Source organism: Dendropsophus ebraccatus, chromosome 14 (assembly GCF_027789765.1).
Source record: "Dendropsophus ebraccatus isolate aDenEbr1 chromosome 14, aDenEbr1.pat, whole genome shotgun sequence".
Lineage (NCBI taxonomy): Eukaryota > Metazoa > Chordata > Amphibia > Anura > Hylidae > Dendropsophus > Dendropsophus ebraccatus.
In genome coordinates, this window is record NC_091467.1 from 64750080 (window position 1) to 64772607 (window position 22528).

A 22528-nucleotide genomic window follows, 5' to 3' on the forward strand; every position below is an offset into this window, starting at 1 on the left:
AATAAAAACTGACAATTTCCCTTTAAGGTTTATGATTTTTTAAAGTCAATTGGCTAGAATTAAGGGGTCCAAAAAATGTTATGTCAAGGAACATGGTCCTTCACGTTAGGGTGATGTTATAATTTCTTATCATCAGTTTGTTCTTCCAACCCCTTTAAAGTATATAGCCAACTTTAGTAGTTTTGAATTGGTTGGCCATGTGGCTATGATCATATGACTTCATGCCACGAAGCAGCATGCAGAACAGATGACCACAAGCGGAGGAGAATCAGGAAGTGTCTTCCCTGTCATCGAGACATGATTGCTGCCCTTTCATTCAGTCTCTATGGGGATGATATAGAGAGATCCAGGTTATCCAGCGCTACAAAAACATGGCCACTTTCTTCCAGAGACAGCCCCACTCTTGTCTCCAGCTTGGGCGGGGTTTTGCTGTTCAGTTCTATTGAAGTTAATGGAGCTTAATTGTAAACTGCACCTGAACTGGAGACAAGAGTCGTGTTGTCTCTGAAAGAACGTGGCCATGTTTTTGTAGCACAGAATAACCCCTTTAAAGGGGTTATCCAAAATAAGAAAACATGGCCACTTTCTTCCAGAGACAACACGACTCTTGTCTCCAGTTCAGGTGCAGTTTGCAATTAAGCTCCATTCACTTCAATGAAACCAAGTTGCAAAACCTGCACCCAAGCTGGAGACAAGAGTGGTGCTGTCTCTGGAAGAAAGTGGCCATGTTTTTCTAGCGTTGGATAACCCCTTATTTATACAGAGATTGAACTGCTCCAATATTCTATTCAAACAGGGGACACAGAACCCTCTTTGTCATAATTGGCGAGGGTCAGTTGTTGGAATCCCAGCAAACACACAAAAAATAGGTGACACATGTCTGTCTTTCAATAACATGACAATGGAAAAAATCCTTCAAGTTAAAGGAATTCAAAGGTTTCATTTCTTAGGAAATGCCAGAAATATTCATCTTCCTTGTTTTTTTTTTCCCCTTTATTTTTTTCACATTGCTATTTCCCCATAGTCATTTTCACTGAGTCACGTGAGCCAACCTGGTGACCTGAATGTGACATTTCATATCTATTGGTGACTAATAAAGTTTTGCATATGTGATGTAATCTAGTGTTCATCAAGGTCAGTGTATTAAAGGAACAGATCAAGGAATCTGTGTTACATCTAATGCATCACCGCCCCTTCAGGCCTTGCCCATAGTATAGCACAGTGTAACAGTATTGCTCATTGGGGGTTACACTGATTTATAAAAACAATTGGGGTACGTAAGATTGAACCCTTTTCCTCACATCATAGTTCATTCCCATGGTGGTTAAAGGGGTTATCCAGCACTACAAAAACATGGCCACTTTTCTCCCTCTCTCTAGATTGGGTGGAGTTTCAAAGTCAGTTCCATTGAAGTAAATGGAGCGTAATTGCAAACCACACCTGACCTGGAGACGAGAGGGGGAAAAGTAGCCATGTTTTTGTAGCGCTGGATAACCCCTTTAACAATCCTGCTGACACTTCGGTAGTCATGGTCATACAAGGTAGAGACAACTCAGCACTTGGGATTCTTTGCTTATGTGGCAATCGGCTGACACACTGGGTTGCGGTTCAGCCGGAGCTGAACACCATAAACAGAAGTTACATCATATAAAAGCAATAGGTAAGTGCTCCATATTAACGTCATCACGTAACAGGCAGGTAAACAAATTGCGAATAGAACATCCCACTAGGTGGTGAGTATATCACTCTAGACACATATCTGTATTGGTAATGGCATACGGACAAGGGGGGAGACTCATCAAACATGGTGTAAAGTGAAACTGGCTCAGTTGCCCCTAGCAACCAATCAGATTCCACCTTTCATTTTCCAAAGAGTCTGTGAGGAATGAAAGGTGGAATCTGATTGGTTGCTAGGGGCAACTGGGTCTGTTTCACTTTACACCATGTTTGATAAATCTCCCCCATGGTCTTGGCTTAGTTTATGGTCGTAACCCATAGAATACCTTAATAATAATGACGACATATTCATCATAAAACATATAACATAACTCTCACAACGTTGCAGGAGCTGCAGGGGGGTGAGCAGTAATGCAACGCTTCGGGGGCTTTTAAGGCCTTTAAGGTGTAATGTTTTCAATGTGTATATCCAATATGCCCAATATGATTCAATCCAATATGATTTTCTTTATGTTAGGGTAAGCTTCATGAAGATATGCCAGTGCTTCTTCTGTTCAAACATAACTTTTCATATGTTGCTGCCCGCTGGAGAGCTGTAAGACTAACAATTCCTTCCATACTTGTTATTATCTATTCAGTTTCCTTCTTCCAGTTCTGAGCTGCTGCTTTCTGCTCAAGACACAAAAATCTGTGTGTGAGCTTTTCTCTCTGTCTCCCCTCCTCCGCCTCCCTTCTGAGTCCCAATCTGCAACTTTGTAGCAACTCTCTAATGACGGGAGGGATAATCACAGTGAGTTCATCAGCAACTTGACCCTTAGAATAATCCTCCCAGCATTACAAGGAAGCTACAAAGTTGCAGATAAAGCCTGCCAGGGACTTGTTTACATCAGCCGTCTCAGAAGGGAGGGGGAGACAGAGAGCAAAGCTCCCACACATATTTTTATGTCTTCAGCAGAAAGCAGCAGCTCAGAACTGGGGGAAGGAGAATGAATAAATAATAACAAGTATGGAAGGAACTGTTAGTCTCACTATGGGCAGCAGCATATCAAAAGTTATGTTTGAGCGGAATACCCCTTTAAAGTGTGTGGTATGGAATTTGTGAAGGAAGTTTATCCGAGGTTGTACTGTCTCTGTGTCACTTGTATAGATTACTTTTTAGATTGCAGCAAAAGTGTGGACGCTCACCCTCTTCTCCTAAGCGGAGTCTCCGTTTCTGTGTGAGTGGTGAGCTCACTATCCTTCTAACTTGTTGATTTTGAGACGTGGGGACTGTGGTTTCTGTGGAATGAGCGTGACCACTCGTATAGCGCTAGACACTATTTTTATCTGTTTCTTTCTTGTACAAATCCGTAACTAATAGATTCTCAGTATTTAAAGGAACAGTCCTCTCAGGAAAGTTATCCCTTTGTTGGCTGTATGAAATAGTAAATTTATGCTCTTCATATGCACTCTGTATGGAACTGGAATAAGCAAAAAATATCAGCTATAAATCTATACCTTTTGTGTGCTTCCATTAATTCTACCAGTACTTATTAGCTGCTGTATGTCCTGCAGGAAATGGTGTATTCTCTTCAGTCTGACATGTTGCTCTCTGCTGCCACCTCTGTCCATGTCAGGAACTGTCCAAAGCAGGAGAGGGATTCTATGGAAACTTACCACTGCTCTGGACAGTTCCTGACATGGACAGAGGTGGCAGCAAAGAGCAACATGTCAGACTGGAGAGAATACACCGCTTTCTGCAGGACATACAGCAGCTGATAAGTACTGGAAGAAAAGATATTATTTTTTTTTTATAAAAGTCATTTACAGATCTATATAAATTTCTGACACCAGTTGATATGAAAAAAAAAACAACAAACACTAAATAATTACAGGAGTACACCTGCACCCCAATACAAAAATTCATACATGGCTGACTTTAAGGAACATTTTGTTTACACCAGTCCTCTCTACTGTCTACATGTGAAAGCCTGGTATAGGTTTATAGACGATAGGGGAGATTTATCAAACATGGAGGAAAGTGAGACTGGCTGTGTTGCCCCTAGCAACCAATCAGATTCCACCTTTCATTCCTCACAGACTCTTTGGAAAATGAAAGGTGGAATCTGATTGGTTGCTAGGGGCAACTGAGCCAGTTTCACTTTACACCATGTTTGATAAATCTCCACCGATATTTTTTTAGGAACACTCATTTCCGATAATCGGCCTGTGTAATAGGGCCTTGTGGAGACCAACTGCCTGTACTTCCTGGAGATTGCAGACTAACTGAGCATGCCCGACCACCTTAGTGGGTTATAACTAAGGACGGCAGGTTTTTATTACATTGCATGCACAGATGTTTTCTCATAGACTTTAGTGTAGCACATTATTTTATTAAAGTACGGCCGTGTTTTATGCCTATTTTACTGTTGTATTTTGCTTTTATTTTATTGTGTGTGAACATTGTCTTACAGTAGTAAAATTCGTGTACCTAGAGAGCAATATTTATGTACATAGTGATATTCTGGTAGTTATAGTCTTGGATATAGGTGTGGTGAGAGAACCCGTTGCAGCAGGGAGGCTCCGTCTTGCTTTTCTATAAGGGGGGGAGGGATGGACGGATACATTTATGATGTGGTTGGCTTTTATTGCCCTACTGTTTGCATTGCAGCATCCTATTATAAATCTCGTATAACTGGGATATATTACACAACCTCCTTGTTGCTGCAGATGATGATGTTCTGTTCCTTCACAATACCACAGATGGTCACAGACACAACCATTAGTAGTAAAAGGGGAGAGATCCGGACCCATAAATCAGACTTATGGGAAGCTGCACCACTTCTGTCCGCGGATTAACCCCTGACAGGAAGGAGAAACGTGTATGTGATGTCTAATGGCTGTAATATATAGGAGCATTAAGGCCTTGTTCACACATGTATGGTGAGTGCTGGGCTCTTCCTAATATCTGAACATTTTTCTCACCTCGAGCACCACCGCCACAGAAGTGCCGTCTTCTACATATTTCTACTGTGTGTACACAGTGACCCCACCAGCAGAATAGTGAGTGCAGCTCTGGAGTGTAATACAGGATGTAACTCAGGATCAGTAATGTATGTACACAGTGACCCCACCAGCAGAATAGTGAGTGCAGCTCTGGGGTAAAATACAGGATGTAACTCAGGATCAGTAATGTAATGTATGTACACAGTGACCCCACCAGCAGAATAGTGAGTGCAGCTCTGGGGTAAAATACAGGATGTAACTCAGGATCAGTACAGGATAAGTAATATATGTACACAGGGACCCCATCAGCAGAATAGTGAGTGCAGCTCTGGAGTATAATACAGGATGTAACTTAGGATCAGTAATGTAATGTATATACACAGTGACCCCACCAGCAGAATAGTGAGTGCAGCTCTGAAGTGTAATACAGGATGTAACTTAGGATCAGTAATGTAATGTATGTACACAGTAAAACAACTTTTTCATGTATATTATTTTTACCAGTAGACATGACGTCAAGAAGTGAATGGGATCCAGGTAACTGAGGTCCTCTGATTCTGTGGTAGATTCCCGCGTATGTAGACTGTGTTAGCGTATTGTGAAGAACAACCTGTAATAGAAGAAAAACAGTGATTCCCATTAGAATGTAGAAGGTAGTGGGTGGCTGCAATGATCTGCGGTGGTCACTGCTTCTCTTACTGACAGATCAATAGCCGCACATCTTCCCATCATCAACATTACAGTAGAGCAGAATCTGGTTGGTTCGGGGCCGTTCTCGGGTGATGGATTTTCTCGGCCTGCGGTTTGGACGGGGGAGCCCTCCACCTGCGCTCTGCATTACTTAGTGGATCAAATGGACTTACTGCTCTTCATCCAATCTGATTACCGAGCAATTTAGACTTTCTTCTTCCTCTCAAAAGTGGGAAATTTTCTTCTGCCAGACACATTACAGATCAGCCCTCAGTCCATTACCAGCAGACGGCCAGCGGTGGACTTCTTTAAGGAGATACTTATGTACAGAGGAGGGGGGGGGGGGGTAACCCTTATTGATTAGAGGAAAAAAAGAACAGCCACAAAGTAAAATCCAAGAATGCTGAAAAATATATAGTGCTGCGTGTATGTGTGTGTGTATCTATATTATATATATATTTATATATATAGATACACACACACAGCGCTAGCAACCTCTGCCCCAGTCACTCACATCAGGGGCGGAATAAATAACATCCCATCAGATTATTGTTATCTTGTCAATATTACCAAGTAGTTTCCTCATTCTTCTACAAGAATTTCTGACTCATCTTCAGCTACATTATAGTAACCTTGTAAGAGCAAAGTACAACACCGACCGGAGACACCAACACTGCTTATACAACTGCCTGACCCACATACACACTCAGTATTATAGTAGTTCTATATTTGTACATAGGAGCAGTATTATAGTAGTTATATTCCTGTATATAGTAGAAGTATTATAGTAGGTATATTCTTGTATATAGAAGCAGTATTATAGTAGTTATATTCTTGTATATAGGAGGCAGTATTATAGTAGTTATATTCCTGTATATAGGAGGCAGTATTATAGTAGTTATATTCTTGTATATAGGGGGCAGTATTATAGTAGTTATATTCTTGTATATAGGGGGCAGTATTATAGTAGTTATATTCTTGTATATAGGAGCAGTATTATAGTAGTTATATTCCTGTATATAGTAGAAGTATTATAGTAGGTATATTCTTGTATATAGGGGCAGTATTATAGTAGTTATATTCCTGTATATAGGGGCAGTATTATAGTAGTTATATTCCTGTATATAGAAGCAGTATTATAGTAGTTATATTCCTGTATATAGGAGCAGTATTATAGTAGTTATATTCCTGTATATAGGAGCAGTATTATAGTAGTTATATTCCTGTATATAGGAACAGTATTATAGTAGTTATATTCCTGTATATAGGAGCAGTATTAGCTGCTTGGGGGCGACCTTCTCCGCCGGCGGTGCTGGCCGGGTTCTGGTGTGGTGTTTTTGGGTCTGGTCCTGTGGCATGGGGGTCGCAGGGCCGTCCCATGGCCCCCGTTCCCTGGCTGTGCACGCCTGCGGGGTTGGTGGCCACTGACTGGCACGGTGTGGACTTAGTGTAGGGACCCATGTGTATCAGATACCGGCACGAGGTACATGGGGCAGTATGGCTTGATCAATTCATACACAAAATTCTGATGTGTTTTTTATTTAGCCTAGCGGCACTAGTATCAGCCATAGGTGTGAGGTGCAGCACTCTGTTTCTTCCCTGAACCGCATTATAGTAGTTATATTCTTGTATATAGGAGCAGTATTATAGTAGTTATATTCTTGTATATAGGAGCAGTATTATTGTAGTTATATTCTTGTATATAGGAGCAGTATTATAGTAGTTATAGTCTTGTATATAGGAGCAGTATTATAGTAGTTATATTCTTGTATATAGAAGCAGTATTATAGTAGTTATATTCCTGTATATAGGAGCAGTATTATAGTAGTTATGAAAACAGAAGCGGGCACTCACCGGCAATATGCGTCTTGAGGTCGGTTTATTGAGGGTTCACTTCAACAGGTAGACTACAATTGTTTCACGTGATGACGCGCTTCTTCCGGTCTACGTAGACATCCGTAGACCGGAAGAAGCGCATCATAGCGTGAAACAATTGTAGTCTACCTGTGAGGACGTGTTTGCTCCACACTCCCCCCTCCCTGCATGTTGAAGTGAACCCTCAATACACCGACCTCAAGATGCATATTGCCGGTGAGTGCCCGCTTCTGTTTTCTTACCTTCTTCGCATATACGTTTCTGTTATTAAGCGGAGCACTGCTAGGTTCAGTTGTCTCATTGGCTTAAGCTTCCTGCCTGCAGTCCTTGTTCCAGGTGCCAGAGATTACCTGGGTGGTGCTGTCCACCTCTCCCTCTATAGCGTCTAGTAGTTATATTCTTGTATATAGGAGCAGTATTATAGTAGTTATATTCTTGTATATAGGAAGCAGTATTATAGCACTGTAGTTTTATTCTTGTACATAGCGGGTAGCATTATAATACTTAGTATACTTATAATAGTATATACAGTAGTGAATATGGAGCAGATCTGGTGATAAAACTTAGTAACTACTGAGTAGATTATAATTTCCCTATTTTATATGCAGTGATGGCAGTGATATGATGCGTATATAGGACAGGCATTGATATGATGCGTATATAGGACAGGCATCATCATGTCTTTATCACCTGTGGACATCAGACACAGGGCATATGATAATTTGGTTATCTATATAAAAGGAACATTAATCACATTCTCCCATTACCTGAATCATGGCACCATGACTCGGCCCTCCACACTCCCACCTTTCTAGTGTATACTGGCTGAGTTTAAAATGTGATCTTTATGTTTTCTGGTGCCATACCTCCATAGACAAGGTGTGTCTAGTCTTGGTATCTGTGAATGAGCTGTAAAGCAAAGTGCTGTACAACATCTTACAACATCCAGTTATACAGGTAAAAACACACGTCAGCCAGGTTTACAAACAGTGAAATCTACAAGGTGCTGATCATAGTGAAATAACTGGCTCTGCCTTCACCTGATGACAATACAGATCTAGTAATACAGACATATACATCTCTTCTCTTCTGGATAATGTGAAGCCCCTTCCGCTATTACCTGGTCACTACTACTACTATGCACCTACAGCTGCTCCACTGTAGACACCTGTGGCTTTACAGTCAGGACCCTATTACATGGGACGATTATCGTGCAAAAAATCGTTATATCGTTCAAATTTAAACGATAACCGTTCTGTTTAATTGCAGGCAACGATCAGAAAATCGTTCGTATGTCGTTGATTGTTGATTTAGAGCTGAACCTAAAATTATCGTTAATCTCCGCTAATCTTTCACTGTAATTCCACGTTCGTTCGCTCAAGTTCCGCATTTGTTCACTTATCAGTCAGTGTAATTGCACATTGTTCATTGTTTTGCTGGGATCAGAAGGAATAAACGATCATAGTAACGATCGTAACTAACGACTATCGTCCTCTGTGAGGGCCGTATTACACAGGACGATTATCGTTCAAAAAATCGCTGCTCGTTTGATAGAATTTGGACCTATTTTTATTGTTTGATCGTTCGCAAATCGTTAAGTGTAATAAAAAGTCATAACTGAAACATACGCAGTAGTGACGCAAAAAGGATCATAAGTAACAATCATCGTTCCGTGTAATTGGGCGAACGATTTCGGGTCATTTGCCATAGTGGTCGTTTGAGATCGTTTATCTTTAACCGTTAGTCGTCAAAAAAATCGCTTGGTATAATAGTACCCTAATGCTGCGTTTACACGGAACGATTATCGTTCGAATTTTCGCAATAACGGTCACATTTGAGCGATAATCTTTCCGTGTAAACACAGCAAAGTGTCGAGCGAGAAATCGTTCATTTTGATCTTTCAACATGTTTTCAAATCGTCGTTTGCTAAAAACGATAGTCGTTAGATCGCTTCGTGTCTTTCAAAGATTTACAGTATGTGAAAAACGATCGCAATAACGATTTTTCTTACGAATTTTCTAACAATTTTTCTAACAATTTATTCGTCGAAACGCTGATCGTTATAAAAACCAAATCGTTGCTTCAAAATCGATAAACGATCGATTGGGTGAATAATCGCTTTGTGTAAACGCAGCATAATATGGTGAATGATTTCAGGTTAACGATAAACAATCTCGTTTGCGATCGTTTATCGTTAGTAAATTGCTCTGTGTAATAGGACCCTTAGGGCCCTATTCCACCGGACAATTATCGTTCGCATAATCGTTAACGATTAACGATCTCAAACGACCGCTATTGCAAAAGACCTGAAAATGTTAACTCATTTCCATGGAACGATAATCCTTATACTTATTGCGTTCATATCTACTGCGAATGACCGAACGATGTCTTATTTAATGCGAACAATTTGCGCACGATTTGCGAACGAGCAACGATAAAAAAGAGGTCCAGGTCTTATAAAGCGATCAACGATTTCTCGTTCGGTCGTTAATCGTTAATTGCATTTCAACCGAACGATTATCGTTTAGATTCGAACGATTTAACGATAATCTGAACAATAATTGTCCAGTGGAATAGGGCCCTTAGAGTGTAACTACAACTCCCAGATTTTTTAGCTGTAGGGGGGAGTTATTCTATTACAGCAGCACAAGAACAAAAGGCTGGAGACCACTGCTCTACATGTCCAATCTAGTCCTAAAATACCCTGCATGCCGGTGTAATACCAGAGCCAGGTCACATGACCTAAGGACCTCCAGGGCACATCACTGGCATAGACGTGCTTTTATGCATTTCTTTAATGTGTCTATTGCACATAATATATTACATCATAATACTTGAATGTTGCAAAAAAAAAGACCTAAGCGGCACTAAAAAAAAAAAAAAAAAAAACACGCAAAAAGAAGCAATAAAAAATGTAAAGGGGTTATTAAAGGGGTACTCTGGCGAAAATCTTTTTCTTTCAAACAAACTGGTATCAGAAAGTTCTATAGATATGTAATTTACTTCTATTTATAAAATTTCCAGTTTTTCAGTACTTATCAGCTGCTGTATGTCCTGCAATAAGTGGTGTATTCTTTCCAGTCTGACAAAGTGCTCTCTGCTGCCACCTCTGTCCAGAGCAGCAGCAAATCCCCATAGAAAACCTCTCCTGCTCTGGACAGAGGTGGCAGCAGAGAGCACTTTGTCAGACTGGGAAGAATACACCACTTCCTGCAGGACATATGGCAGCTGATAAGTACTGGAAGGCTGAAGATTTTTAATAGAATCTATATAACTTTCTGATACCAGTTAACTTAAAAGAAAGTTTAAAAAAGAAAGCCGGAGTACCCCTTTAACGATACTGGACCTCCCGCCAATCCTGATCAAGAGGTCTTATGGCCCATTCACCCTCTATGGGGCTACGGAACATTGCAGATTGGCCACCATGCACATTGCTGCTCCGTTCCTCTGGGGTACGTTAGATCTTCATTCTTGGGGTTGCATCTGCCGAACCCCAATCTTCAATTAGGGTCTATTTACACAGAAAGATAATCAGATTATCTGCCAAAGATTTGAAGCCAAAGCCAGAAATAGACTATAAACAGATATCTGGTCATAAAGGAAAGCCTGAGATTTCTCCTCCTTTCAGTTCCATTCCTGGCTTTGGCTTCAAATCTTTGGCAGATAATCTTTCTGCGTTAATGGACCCTGAGTTATCATCAATCCTGTAGACAGGGGATAACTTGTAATGTTGAGATATCCCCCTTTAAATTTTTAGCTTTTTTTTTTTGTTGTTTTTATGGAGTGTTTTGTGCAACCTTTTAACCCCTTTTGAGGCGCATTTTGCTCAAAATACACAGTGTGTGAACTTGGCCCTCCAGTCCCAAACCACAAACTTTGTCATGTGGCACTAGTGCAGGTGAACTACAAGCTAAGCTGCAGCTGCTTGAAGAACTACAAATCCCAGCAGGTCCCATCCACCATGCTGGGGGTTGTAGTTACACTCCCTCCTCTGTCTGCATTCCAGCACTAAAAATAACCCTGACATCAAACAAGGTGTCTGTCCTGACCGCCGCCTATTGTGCAACCTGGGAAGAGAGACAGCCGGGGGAGGAGGGAGGTGAGGCAGCCAGGGAGGAGGGAGATCCCAAATTATGCAAACTAGGAAGGCGGGGCCAGCGGCGGCAGGTGAGAGCTGCTCAGGTGAGCCGAGGCTGGAGGTGAATGGAGACCACTGACCGCGGCCACATCGCTTCTCTGACCGAGGCTGCTGGAGACCCCCGACCACATCTCTGACCGAGGCTGCTGGAGACCCCCGGCCACATCTCTGACCGAGGCTGCTGGAGACCCCCGACCACATCTCTGACCGAGGCTGCTGGAGACCCCCGACCACATCTCTGACGGAGGCTGCTGGAGACCCCCGACCACATCTCTGACCGAGGCTGCTGGAGACCCCCGACCACATCTCTGACCGAGGCTGCTGGAGACCCCCGAACACATCTCTGACCGAGGCTGCTGGAGACCCCCGACCACATCTCTGACCGAGGCTGCTGGAGACCCCCGACCACATCTCTGACCGAGGCTCCTGGAGACCCCCGACCACATCTCTGACCGAGGCTGCTGGAGACCCCCGACCACATCTCTGACCGAGGCTGCTGGAGACCACCGACCACATCTCTGACCGAGGCTATAGGAGACCCCAGACCCTACAGGGATGTCTCAGGGCGCCCCCAAGAGACCCCTCGGCCGCTGCTCGTTCCTCTTCCTGCTGGCGATGGGTTTCGATGTCCTGGGTCTCGTCCTCATCCTCACCGGCATCTTCGCCAGCCTGGAGCTGGAGGGCAGAAGTTTCGGGGAGTTCTTCATCTACAGCGGGGGGATCCTCCTCTTCTTCAGCCTCCTCTGGTGGCTCGCCTGGTATTCCCTAAACCTGGAGGTCTCCCTAGAAGATCTGATGAAGGACCCTCCTGTCTCCCCCAAGAAGAGCAACTTGGCGCAGCTGGCCAGGAAGTTCTCCGAGACTTTCTCCAAGAGGAGCAGGAGGAAAGCAGAATCGCTGCCCAAGGCTGTGCCCTCTGTGCCCGGAATCCCCGCACCCCTCACCACCTCTGTCTTCATCAATGTCGGCTTCAGTAGTCACCTGGACACGCAGCCCCCAGCAGGAGGCGCCCTGGAGCTGAATCCAGACAGCACTATGAATGGACATGGGGTGGTGGACAGACTGGTATAACAGGCTGGATGGACAGGTGAGAACATTGTGCCAGTGATACCCAACCTGCAGCTGAACTACAACTTCCAGCATACTGCTGTGAGTGCATGCTGGGCATTGTAGTTTCTCAAACATTTTGTAAGGGCATGCTGGGAGTTCGAGAGTCCCACTATTGCCATATATTGTGATGCCACCTGTGCCATGCTTATCCATCTTCATCCATAGTGGATATAATGGTAATGCAGGATGGGGCGGCTCAGGAGCCCACTGGGTTTTTTACTAGCCATGCAATAAGAAATGCCATCATGTACAATAGAAAGGGATGCCAAACCTTCAGGTCCCTGGGCCTGCCATGTGCCCAGCTCTCTATTAGGGCGTGTTCACACAGGTGGAAATCAGGCTGAAAATTCATGTAAATCAGCGCAGGTTTTGATGTGGATTTTCACCATGGTTTAGTGCGGGTGCAGACAGTGCTGCAGGTTTAGAACAAAGCTGTTTTGGTTTTTTTTGTACTTATTTTCCTGAAACCAATGGAGCCGGCAGGATGTCCCATACAGAAGCCGGACACTATGAAGCTGCCCAAGGGTTCAAATGTAAATGTCACATTAACATAATACTGATAGGGTGTGCATGGACTATGAGATGAGTGATGGGGCTACTGGGGAAGTGGGGGAGAGGTGGGGACTGCGACTACTGGGGAAGTAGTGTCAACTGTGTGACCACTAAGGGGGGGGGGGGGGGGGGGGAACTGTGACTACCGGGGAGGTGGGGGGGCTGAGACTACTAGGGGAGAGGTGGGTAATGTGACTACCGAGGAAGTGTGGGTTGGGGGGGGGGGGTAGCTGTGACTACTGGGGCAGGGGTGGAAAGAAAGATGCTCTGAATACCAGAGGAGAGGCCATGATTGGTGCTGGAGAGATGGTACTGTGACTATTGGAGAAGTGGGGGGAGAGGTGGGTGCTGTGACTACTGGGCAAGTTGGAGGGAGAGGTGGGTGGTGTGGCTACTGCAGAAGTAAGTGTGTGTGGGGGTGCTGTGACTACTGGGCAAGTTGGAGGGAGAGGTGGGTAGTGACTACTGGGCAAGTTGGAGGGAGAGGTGGGTAGTGACTACTGGAAATGTGAGAGGGAGATGGGGGCTGTGACTACTGCGGAAGTGGGGGGGTACTGTGACTACTGGGCAAGAGCAAGGAGACATGCTGGCAAATACTTAGTAGCCTTATTGCTCTTCTCCAGTTAAAGAAACATACATGGCCCAGATTTATGCATCATGGTTGAGTATGTTTCATTCTTAGTCTGTAAGCATGATGGAAACATCAGAACGTTGTACGGCACTGGTGCTGCCCCCTCCTCACACCTGCAGCTACCCTTTTAGGTGGACAGACACCCTCACGTTTCTGCTGCTACTACATTTGCAGTGGAATCCCAGGTGGTCGGTCAGGACTCCTCCAGCACGGAGCGGTTCACGTTACATATGGAAAGTCATTAACATACTTGGCCGTCATTTCCATTTAAACCCCTATTTGACTGCTGAACCCAATTTGCCTGTTAATGGCCTGGAAAATGAGTGTGATGAGAGGAGCGGGAGGCTGCCGGAGAGCGACATAACCAGGGCGCCTCCACATCTCCATCCCAAAGGCAGAACAATGTCAAATGGTCAAGTGCTGGATCCATTAAAGGGGAACTCCGGTGAAAAGTTGTTAGACAGATTTCAAAATCTCGAGGCTCAGTAATCATGAGAGTATCATGAGAAAACACCATCGGCAGGTCATTTGTACAGCCCTTTGCTGCCCTCACTTATTGGCCTCACGGGAGTCATGTGACATTATTTTTGCCCATGCAAGAGTCTGACCCATCCAATACAATGGCTTATCCTGAGGATAGGCCTGTGTCTGGTATTTTGGTATGCTAGTAAATTGGGGTTGGCTCCAAATCCAGATAGGAGGGATTTTCTTGTATTACTTGTGACTAGAGTTCCCCTTTAAATGGTGCCTGTCATGAAGTATGCTGGACCCGATCGGGTCCATTTGCTGCCAGAAGTTTGGGTATCCATGGAGACGAACACACTGGATCCATTAGCAATGTCCATGCAGCCCTTGCTTTAAAAGTGTAAAATAATAAACTTTGTACTTACCTGTCCATGCTCCCCAGTGTCGTCCTAGCTTCTGCTGGCACTTCTAAGCCAGTCTGTGAAGTGACAGGCCACTCAGCCTATCACTAACCAAGATGGGCCAGTGCTGGGGCCAGTGATTGGCTTAGCAGCTTGTCACTTCAGAGACCGGCTCAGACGTGCCGTGTGGAGTGGGCAGACACTAGAAGGACACCGGGGAGCGTAGACAGGTGAGTATAACGTTTATTATTTTATAGTCATCGGTCACATATTGCTATTATACCTAGCGATGCACGGTTGATTATTTTTAAGTAGGTTTAAACGACAACGATCAGCTGATGAGTGTCTCTTCGTGTTGGGTTAATGTTATGTTTTTTCTATGTTTCAGGTTGGGGAGATCCGGAACATTTCAGGAAACCATTTCCATTGCGGTCAGATCCTTAATAACGTCCAGCCCTTTCCAGATTCTACCTCTACTTTTATCGGGGGATGTGACTGAGACTGGAGTGACGTTTTATACAGACACTATTTATGGCCGTGCACTGGTTATCGGATTTTAATATTTAGTGTTATAGACCTTTTCCTGACCCCTTTGGTGTATTCTTTAAAACTCCAATGAAGCAATGTCTGTCACCTATGGGGGGGGGGGGGGGCAAATACTTTATTTTTGTTACTGTTACTTCTACAGTGTTTACAGATTACATGTCTATATAACAACGTATTTACTGCCTTTTTTTATGGATTATGTTAGAAAAGTGTTTTACGGGACCAGAGGATCAAACTCACCAGATATTCAAGGAACTGGAATTTTTTTGTTAAACAGAGCTTGAAAGTTCATCTTGTATTTTTTCAGGATTCTTTCTTTTCTTTTTTTTCACGCTCAAAATGCAATAAATATTTATGAATGAACTAGAAATTCTTGTCTGTTATCATAGAGAATATTGTTTACTGTGTGCTGTCCGGTGCATGGTGTAAGGGGGTTCTGCGTGCAGTGGAATAGCTAGGCTTGCTTCACCTGGGACCATCACCGATCAGGAGACTTAGGGGTCTCACGAGTGAGTGGAAAGGCAGGGCCCATGTTCAGCCACAACTTTTGTCACTTGCTATGGGACTGGCAGTCCCATAGCAAAGGAATGGAGCCACAACCAAGCATGCTGACTGCCTCTTCATCTGCTCAGGGGACAAGGGATCACTCATATTGCGGTCAGTTGGTGGGATACCGATGGTGGGTATCCAATCAGCAACTAATGGACTATCCAGTGGATCATTGATCGCACAGTCCCAGAAATCCCCTTTTTAAAGGTATTCCACCCAAGAGCTAAAAAATTAAATGCTTCAAAACCTATGTGGTCTTACTCACCAAGTCCCCTTGAGTATCTTGAGCCATCTCCGTCATTCTAGCTGCCGCCATTCCTGAGTTACAAGTTTTTCTAACGGCGCCAGCAAGGAAACTACATCTCCCAGCATGCATTAGACCTTAGCGCCAACTGCCAAACATCCGCCTCATCTTGTAGTATCTGCCTATCGCTAGCTCAATCTTATTTTGCTTTACACTGTAAACAAAATATCGATCTATTTACAGAGATAGACAAAACAACTGTATTTCCTTTACCTATACTGCTCAGGAGGCTGTCCCTGTTTTGATGTTTCCCCTCTCCTTGGCCAGGTGTTCACTGATTGGTGTGATGTCAGTGGTGGGCGGGGTTACAGCTTGCCTGTCTCAGATGTTCACCAGGCTGATACTGCAGTATCGGATAGGTGAACATCACTTTATTTTAATTGGAATGCGGGCACATTTGGGCATGCCCGCACTCCAATTAGGCATAGAACACAATGTAAAGCACGGCCGGGAGTTGTACATTAAACTGTGAGCAAAGCTATCTTGTGCGGCCGCTGTTTACTGAATATCGGCCACACAAAATAGAATTGTCAGGTTTTTCTGTGCCGCATAGAGCACCAGCCATAGTGTATACACTACGGCGGGTGTTCTATACACAACAATGTAATCACACACTGTCAATTAACAGTGGCCGTTGTTGCAACTTGCAATAATGGCCATTTATTGTAAAAATACAGTGTGTGAACGTGGCCTTAGGGTGTTAGTCAGGATGTGCTGCAGACAAACGTCCCAATTCAGCTAATAGAGACCTATTACAAATACTCTTGGCTTGTGGGTAGGAACTCAACAGGGTTACATTTTCTTAAGTGGAGTATCCCTTTAAGACTTCTTTCATTGGCCCCAGTTATAAAGCTATGGAGTGTATCCCCCTGAAATCTTATAAATAGATGCTGATTAGATTTGTCCTGAACAATTTTCTTGATTTTAGTCACTTAGAGCGCATTATCACTCTATAAATCAATCCATCTGCTGAGGTATTAGACTTGGCAGGGCACTTTATGATATTATGTATGTTCCTATAGAATACAATGCTGATTAAGATTTACTGTCTTCTCCTTCTTCCCGATAGCTGCAGTCTTATTTATGTAACTATTATGTTCCCCGAATAAAGAAAATTCTGCGTATATCTCCAGAGTGGCCACTCCTGTGGAGTGTTCTTAGTTTATAGTGTTTAATACCAACTAGGAGAGTGGGACAACTCATGACCAGGTCATGGGGGCCCAGGGTTCACTTATGTATGAGGGTGAAGAGCTGCTGTAAAGCAAATTGCTGAAAAAGTTATTGCTGGAGATTTAGAATATGCTTTTAGCGCTACGTCAGGCTGATTTTAGAAACTGATACATACATACAGCCGGACATGTTGCCTATGGACTGAACATAGTCGGACTACCTTCAGTCCAATTCCTGAACATGCATGAGATCATAATGCACTTTCATGCATGTTTGTAGCCATGAAACACGATTTCCATGAAACACGGTCCTTGTACATGCAGCTTTACACAACAAGAGCCTAAAGGCCATATTCCACGGAACGATTATCGGCCATGTACGGCCGATAATCATCCCGTGGAATAGAAGGCAACGATCAGCCGACATTGTTCATGTTGGCTGATCGTTGCAGTCATTTTTTTTCAACAAAAAAATGACTCTCATAGCTGCAATCTGCCGCCGTCGCTCCATGGAATAGGAGCGTTGGCAGCAGACGCTGCTATATGCTATGGGCTGCCCGGACAATTTAGCGATCACCCGGGCAGCCTCACCGCTCCCCCCTCCTCGGACTTACACACTCGCTGCCGACACGTGGAATGGAAGCGGCAGTGAGCGGGGAACAAGGAGCAAACGAACGCTGACAACGCTCGTTTGCTCCTCCAGTCGGCCCGTGGAATAGGGCCTTAGGGGTCCTATTACATGGGCCGTATGTAAACAAGCACTGATCTGCTAGATTGGTGCTAGTTTACTGAGCCTATTACACAGCTCGGTTATCATTTAGCAAGGGCAACACAGACATCGTTAATGATTTCCGTGCAGCACTTGTCCTAAACTGTTCATACATTACCTCTCCATGCTCATGGTCTCCTCTGCCTTCAGCAATGTTCCTGACACCGCGGTAGTAGCTTCTCTGAGCTGACAGGCTGTTCAGTCAATCACTGGCCACAGAGCTCCCAGTCATTGATTGGCTGAGCTGCCTGTCAGCTCAGAGAAGCTGCAGCGTGCGGTGCAGGGAACAGAGCAGAAGGCAGGAGAAGACCAGGAGCATGGAGAGGTAATGTATGAACAGTTTGTTAGCTGTCGGCCGTGCATCACTATTACACGTAGCCATGCGTGGTCGGCAGCCGATGATTTTAGGTCTGGACCTAAAGAAACAATCAGCCAATGATTGTTTCATCGGCTGATCTTTGTCTATATTACACAAAGCGATACATGCAGAGACAGCGGAGAGATTATCGGCTGATCGTTTCTTTAGGCCCAGACCTAAAATCATCGGCCGCCGATCACTACTTGTAATAGGGCCCTAAGATGAGAAAGTAACTTGCCATGCCATTTGTTATATTTTGGGTCACGCCATGGGTACGCACACCAGCCTTGTAATCCTACATTTAGTCATTGTACCCCATTTCTCCACGTATCTTCTTACATTACTGTCTGGAATATATGCTGCAAAGATGTTGTGCATCCATTCCCCGCTCATTACCAAACCTATTATTACTCTAGTAATGTTTGTTTTTTTAAGTGCTAATACCATATACCGCATTGAACCATCCTGAGACTGTACCGGAACAAAATAACACAGAAGTTGTTTATAGACAACCACAGATATTTCATTGCAAGGGGTTTTCCAAGTTTTGAAAAACATGGCTGATTTCTTCCAAAAAACGGGGGCCACACCTGCCTCAGGTTGTGTGTTGGTATTACAACTTGGTTCCATTCACTTAATGGGCACTGAGGACAATAGCTCTACTGTTTTTGGAAGAAAGCAGCCATGTTTGTAAGCCTGGATAATCCTGAAATATCTGTGGTTGTCTATGATGAGACAATGTTGTTTTTTTCCTGTGAAGTCTCACGATGGTTCTGAGAGATATACGGCTGTGTGGTGATTTTTATGTAGCGTATTTACAGATCCATCTTTACAGCTTATGTAACGTTATCACAGATAAGAAATGATGATTCAAGGAAAATTTAATCTGCTTCTTCCTCTTCATGTGCTCAGGGTGTTAATCTGGAACGTGTGTGTAAGTATACGATATATACAGTATACATGTGTCAAAGATTTAAAAATACCACAGTAACAGAGGGGAGTAACAGATTTACTATCATTTTTTAATTTAATTCATAATTTAACAGAAGCATTTATGAGGACCCCATAGCGGTACCACAGAATGGCTGCAAGTCTCCTCTTATGGTTTCAATGCAATTATATTTTTAATTTTTGATAAATATTCAAAGTTCCTATTTAGAAATCCCCCAGAATTTGGTTTGGATCCAATTCAGTGACTCTGACCATTTTTTCAGGTTTGCAAAGTGCCCCAATTGCCTTGTGTTTGTCCATGCAAAGTATGTAGAGGAGCAAGGGCTCCTCTCAAAGGAAGGGGTCCCTGCTCCTGTGTAGTTCACTGGGCAGCTCTACACCCGGCCCCAATGTGGTGAAAAGGTGGAAGCTGTGATTTATACAGCATCATCGCTCACCTCCAAGCCACTTTGTACAGGAGCAGGGATGCATCAGATGTGAAATGCCAGGACAACCTTGATGAAACTCTTTAGGTTATCTTTGTATTGTTATTTCAGGGTCCATAGATTCTATAAATCAACACCCTTAATCTGGCATAAGGTCAAGAGCCCAAACTTGTTTAAAGGCTATAATCAGATTATAGGGCTAATCCTAAATGCACAGAGAGATTCACATTATGGACCCGTAAGCACTCTATGTGCTGCTATGTGGTAGCACGAGATTCTCCATATACCCATATGTGATGCAGCATTATGACTTTTCACTATACAGTAATACTTCAGTTTCCGAACACCTCTGTATTCGAACCACCTTTTCCCCAGAAATTTTGTTCGGTACTCGAACATTGCTCAGTATCTGAACAAAATCAGGGGAGACAACTATCAGCTGAACTATTTTTCAGCTGACAGTTATTAAAGGTGTTTGGGCCCTGAGGTTTTTAGGAGTGGTCGGCAGCATGGGGGGCTCCTCTTGGACTCCCTGCAGGACCCTGGAGTCACAGGGAGTGCCGGCTAGTAACTCCCTCTGTGCCGGGCTACACAGTGCTGGACCCAGGAGTCCCAAAGAGCACTGACTCTAAACTCCGTACAGGACGGGCTACACCCTTGTGTCCAGGGGAGCGGCAACACTTCACTTCATCCTGATAAGACCAGGTTATGTGATTTTACCTACTTGCACCGTACCTATATGACTACACCTATATATACTGCCCTCTGAAGCGACTGGAGATGATCAGAGCGTGATCAGAGGGTGACAGAGAGATGTTCTGGATGAAGAAGAGGAATGCTGGAAGCACGTCAATGAGAACAGCTCCTGGAAAGTTATCATTTGTAATCACAATACCCAAGGAACAGAAAGCCAGTAATCTATAAACAATTTATGGAAGATAACACATCAGAGTGTGACATGTATGTGTTTTGTGACTTGGAACCCTGCCTGTATTGGATGTTTACATTTCATATGGAAACACTACGCATGAGTAGTAATGCCCCTTATTCTGTCTATAAAATGTGACTACTATAATAAAACTTGGGCCATTTATCCAGGCTTATAATCATGATACATTGTCTTATCTGTGTCCGTGATTTATAAGTGACGAGTTGGTAATACTGCAGGTTACAGCTCTAGATATATTTAAAAACCATCCATCCTGGGAGGACTTGGCTCCATAGAGTCAGGTCAACATCTAAATTTAGACTTATCAATCCTCATCGGGCTGGACCCTGGAGTCACGGGGAGCGCCAGCTCTTTACTCTATCCTTGTCTGGCTAAACCCTGGAGTCACAGGGAGCGCCGGCTCTTAACTCAGGAGGCTCAGGAGCCATATCCCGTTTAGTGAGAGGATTTCTATCATTATGAAGGGATTCCCCACTCCTTTATAGTAAGGAGCAGTGCAGGACACACTGCTACTTACTGTAAGGGTACTATTACACGGAACGATAATCGGCCGAATTGTCCCGATTCGGCCGATTATCGCTCCATTTAATAAATGCAACGATCAGCCGATGACAACGATCATCGGCTGATCGTTGATATAGGTTAGACCCTATTTTTGTCGGGCACCGACCACGCACCGCTACGTGTAATAGCGGTGCGTGGCCGGCGACTAACGATATACATTACCCATCCACGTTCCAGGGCTGCTCCTGCCGTCCGCTTCTCCCGGGGTCCCGTGCGCACTCTAGCTTCACAGCGGCCTGTCAGCTGATAGGCCGCTCAGCCAATCACAGGCCGCAGCGGTCCCGGCCTGTGATTGGCTGAGCGGCCTACCAGCTGACAGGCCGCTGTGAAGCTAGAGCGCGCACGGGACCCCGGGAGAAGTGGACGGCAGGAGCAGCCCTGGAACGTGGATGGGTAATGTATGCCAGTTTAGCAAGGGCTGCAAGGACATCGGTAACAATGTCCTTGCAGCTCTTGTCAAACGATTATCGGGCCGTGTAATAAAGCCAGTAAACGAGCAACGATCTAGCAGATCGGCGCTCGTTTACAGGTATTATCGGGCCCTGCTCGGCCCATGTAATACCACCCTAAGTCCAGAGGAGGCACGTAATGATGTTATTGCACCCCCACCTAAGTCTTTACACTCTGTGAGCTAGGAGTGTAAAAAACAATTAAATACATTTACATTTTTCCCTATGGGAAAACACTGTTTTGTTCTCAAACTGCTTAGTTCTGGAACAACTTTCCAGACTATATGTATTACTGTATGTCTCTGTATAAAATTATGCAGAGGTACAATGTACATCTCTATAATAACTGCAAAATTGTCTATACACATGTACGCACACGGATAAATGAACAAAAACTAAAAAAAAAGATAGATCTAATGCAGGGATGGGGAACCTTCGGCCCTCCAACTGTTGCAAAACTACAATTCCCATCATGCTTGGGCAGCCAAAGCTTTAGCCGAAGGTTCCCCATCCCTGATCTAGTGGATCTGCTCTAGCCTGGTCATGTAAACTTCATGAAACTTCTTCCCCACTAGTGGGCGCTCCAGCTTAGTTTAGTTAGGTTGTTACAATAACTCATGTTGCTGTTACTGTGTGAATGATCTTTATGAGTATAGAGGGATTTATTAATAATTTCAACCGTGGATTGTCAGTACCTGGGGCAAGACATTGCGCCCTCTTTTACTCACCACTCCAGCCTGTTAATATAAGATATCATAGTGATAGAGTAGTTGGTTATGGGGAGGCAGGAAGGTGCCCCATCTTCAGATTTGCCCCTTCTTCCTGGTGTATGCCAACCGTATGCCTTGCTTGCCTGATGGGTGGGGCGTCAAGGTGGGGAGGAGGCATGGCCTCCTCCCACGCCAGATTTACCATGATTTACACCTGCTTACAAGTGTAATTCATGGCAGAAATCTACACCTGTCTAGGAG

The 22528-nt window shown here is 44.1% G+C and overlaps 1 protein-coding gene across 1 annotated transcript; it reads left to right on the plus strand.

The window, feature by feature from the left end:
- Positions 1–11431: 11431 nt before the first annotated feature.
- Positions 11432–15616, plus strand: LOC138772575 (transmembrane protein 238-like). Its single transcript, XM_069953067.1, has 2 exons — positions 11432–12452; positions 14913–15616. The coding sequence occupies exon 1, from the start codon at positions 11921–11923 to the stop codon at positions 12434–12436; it is 516 nt and encodes a 171-aa protein (XP_069809168.1). The 5' UTR covers positions 11432–11920; the 3' UTR covers positions 12437–12452; positions 14913–15616.
- The last annotated feature ends 6912 nt before the right edge of the window (positions 15617–22528 follow it).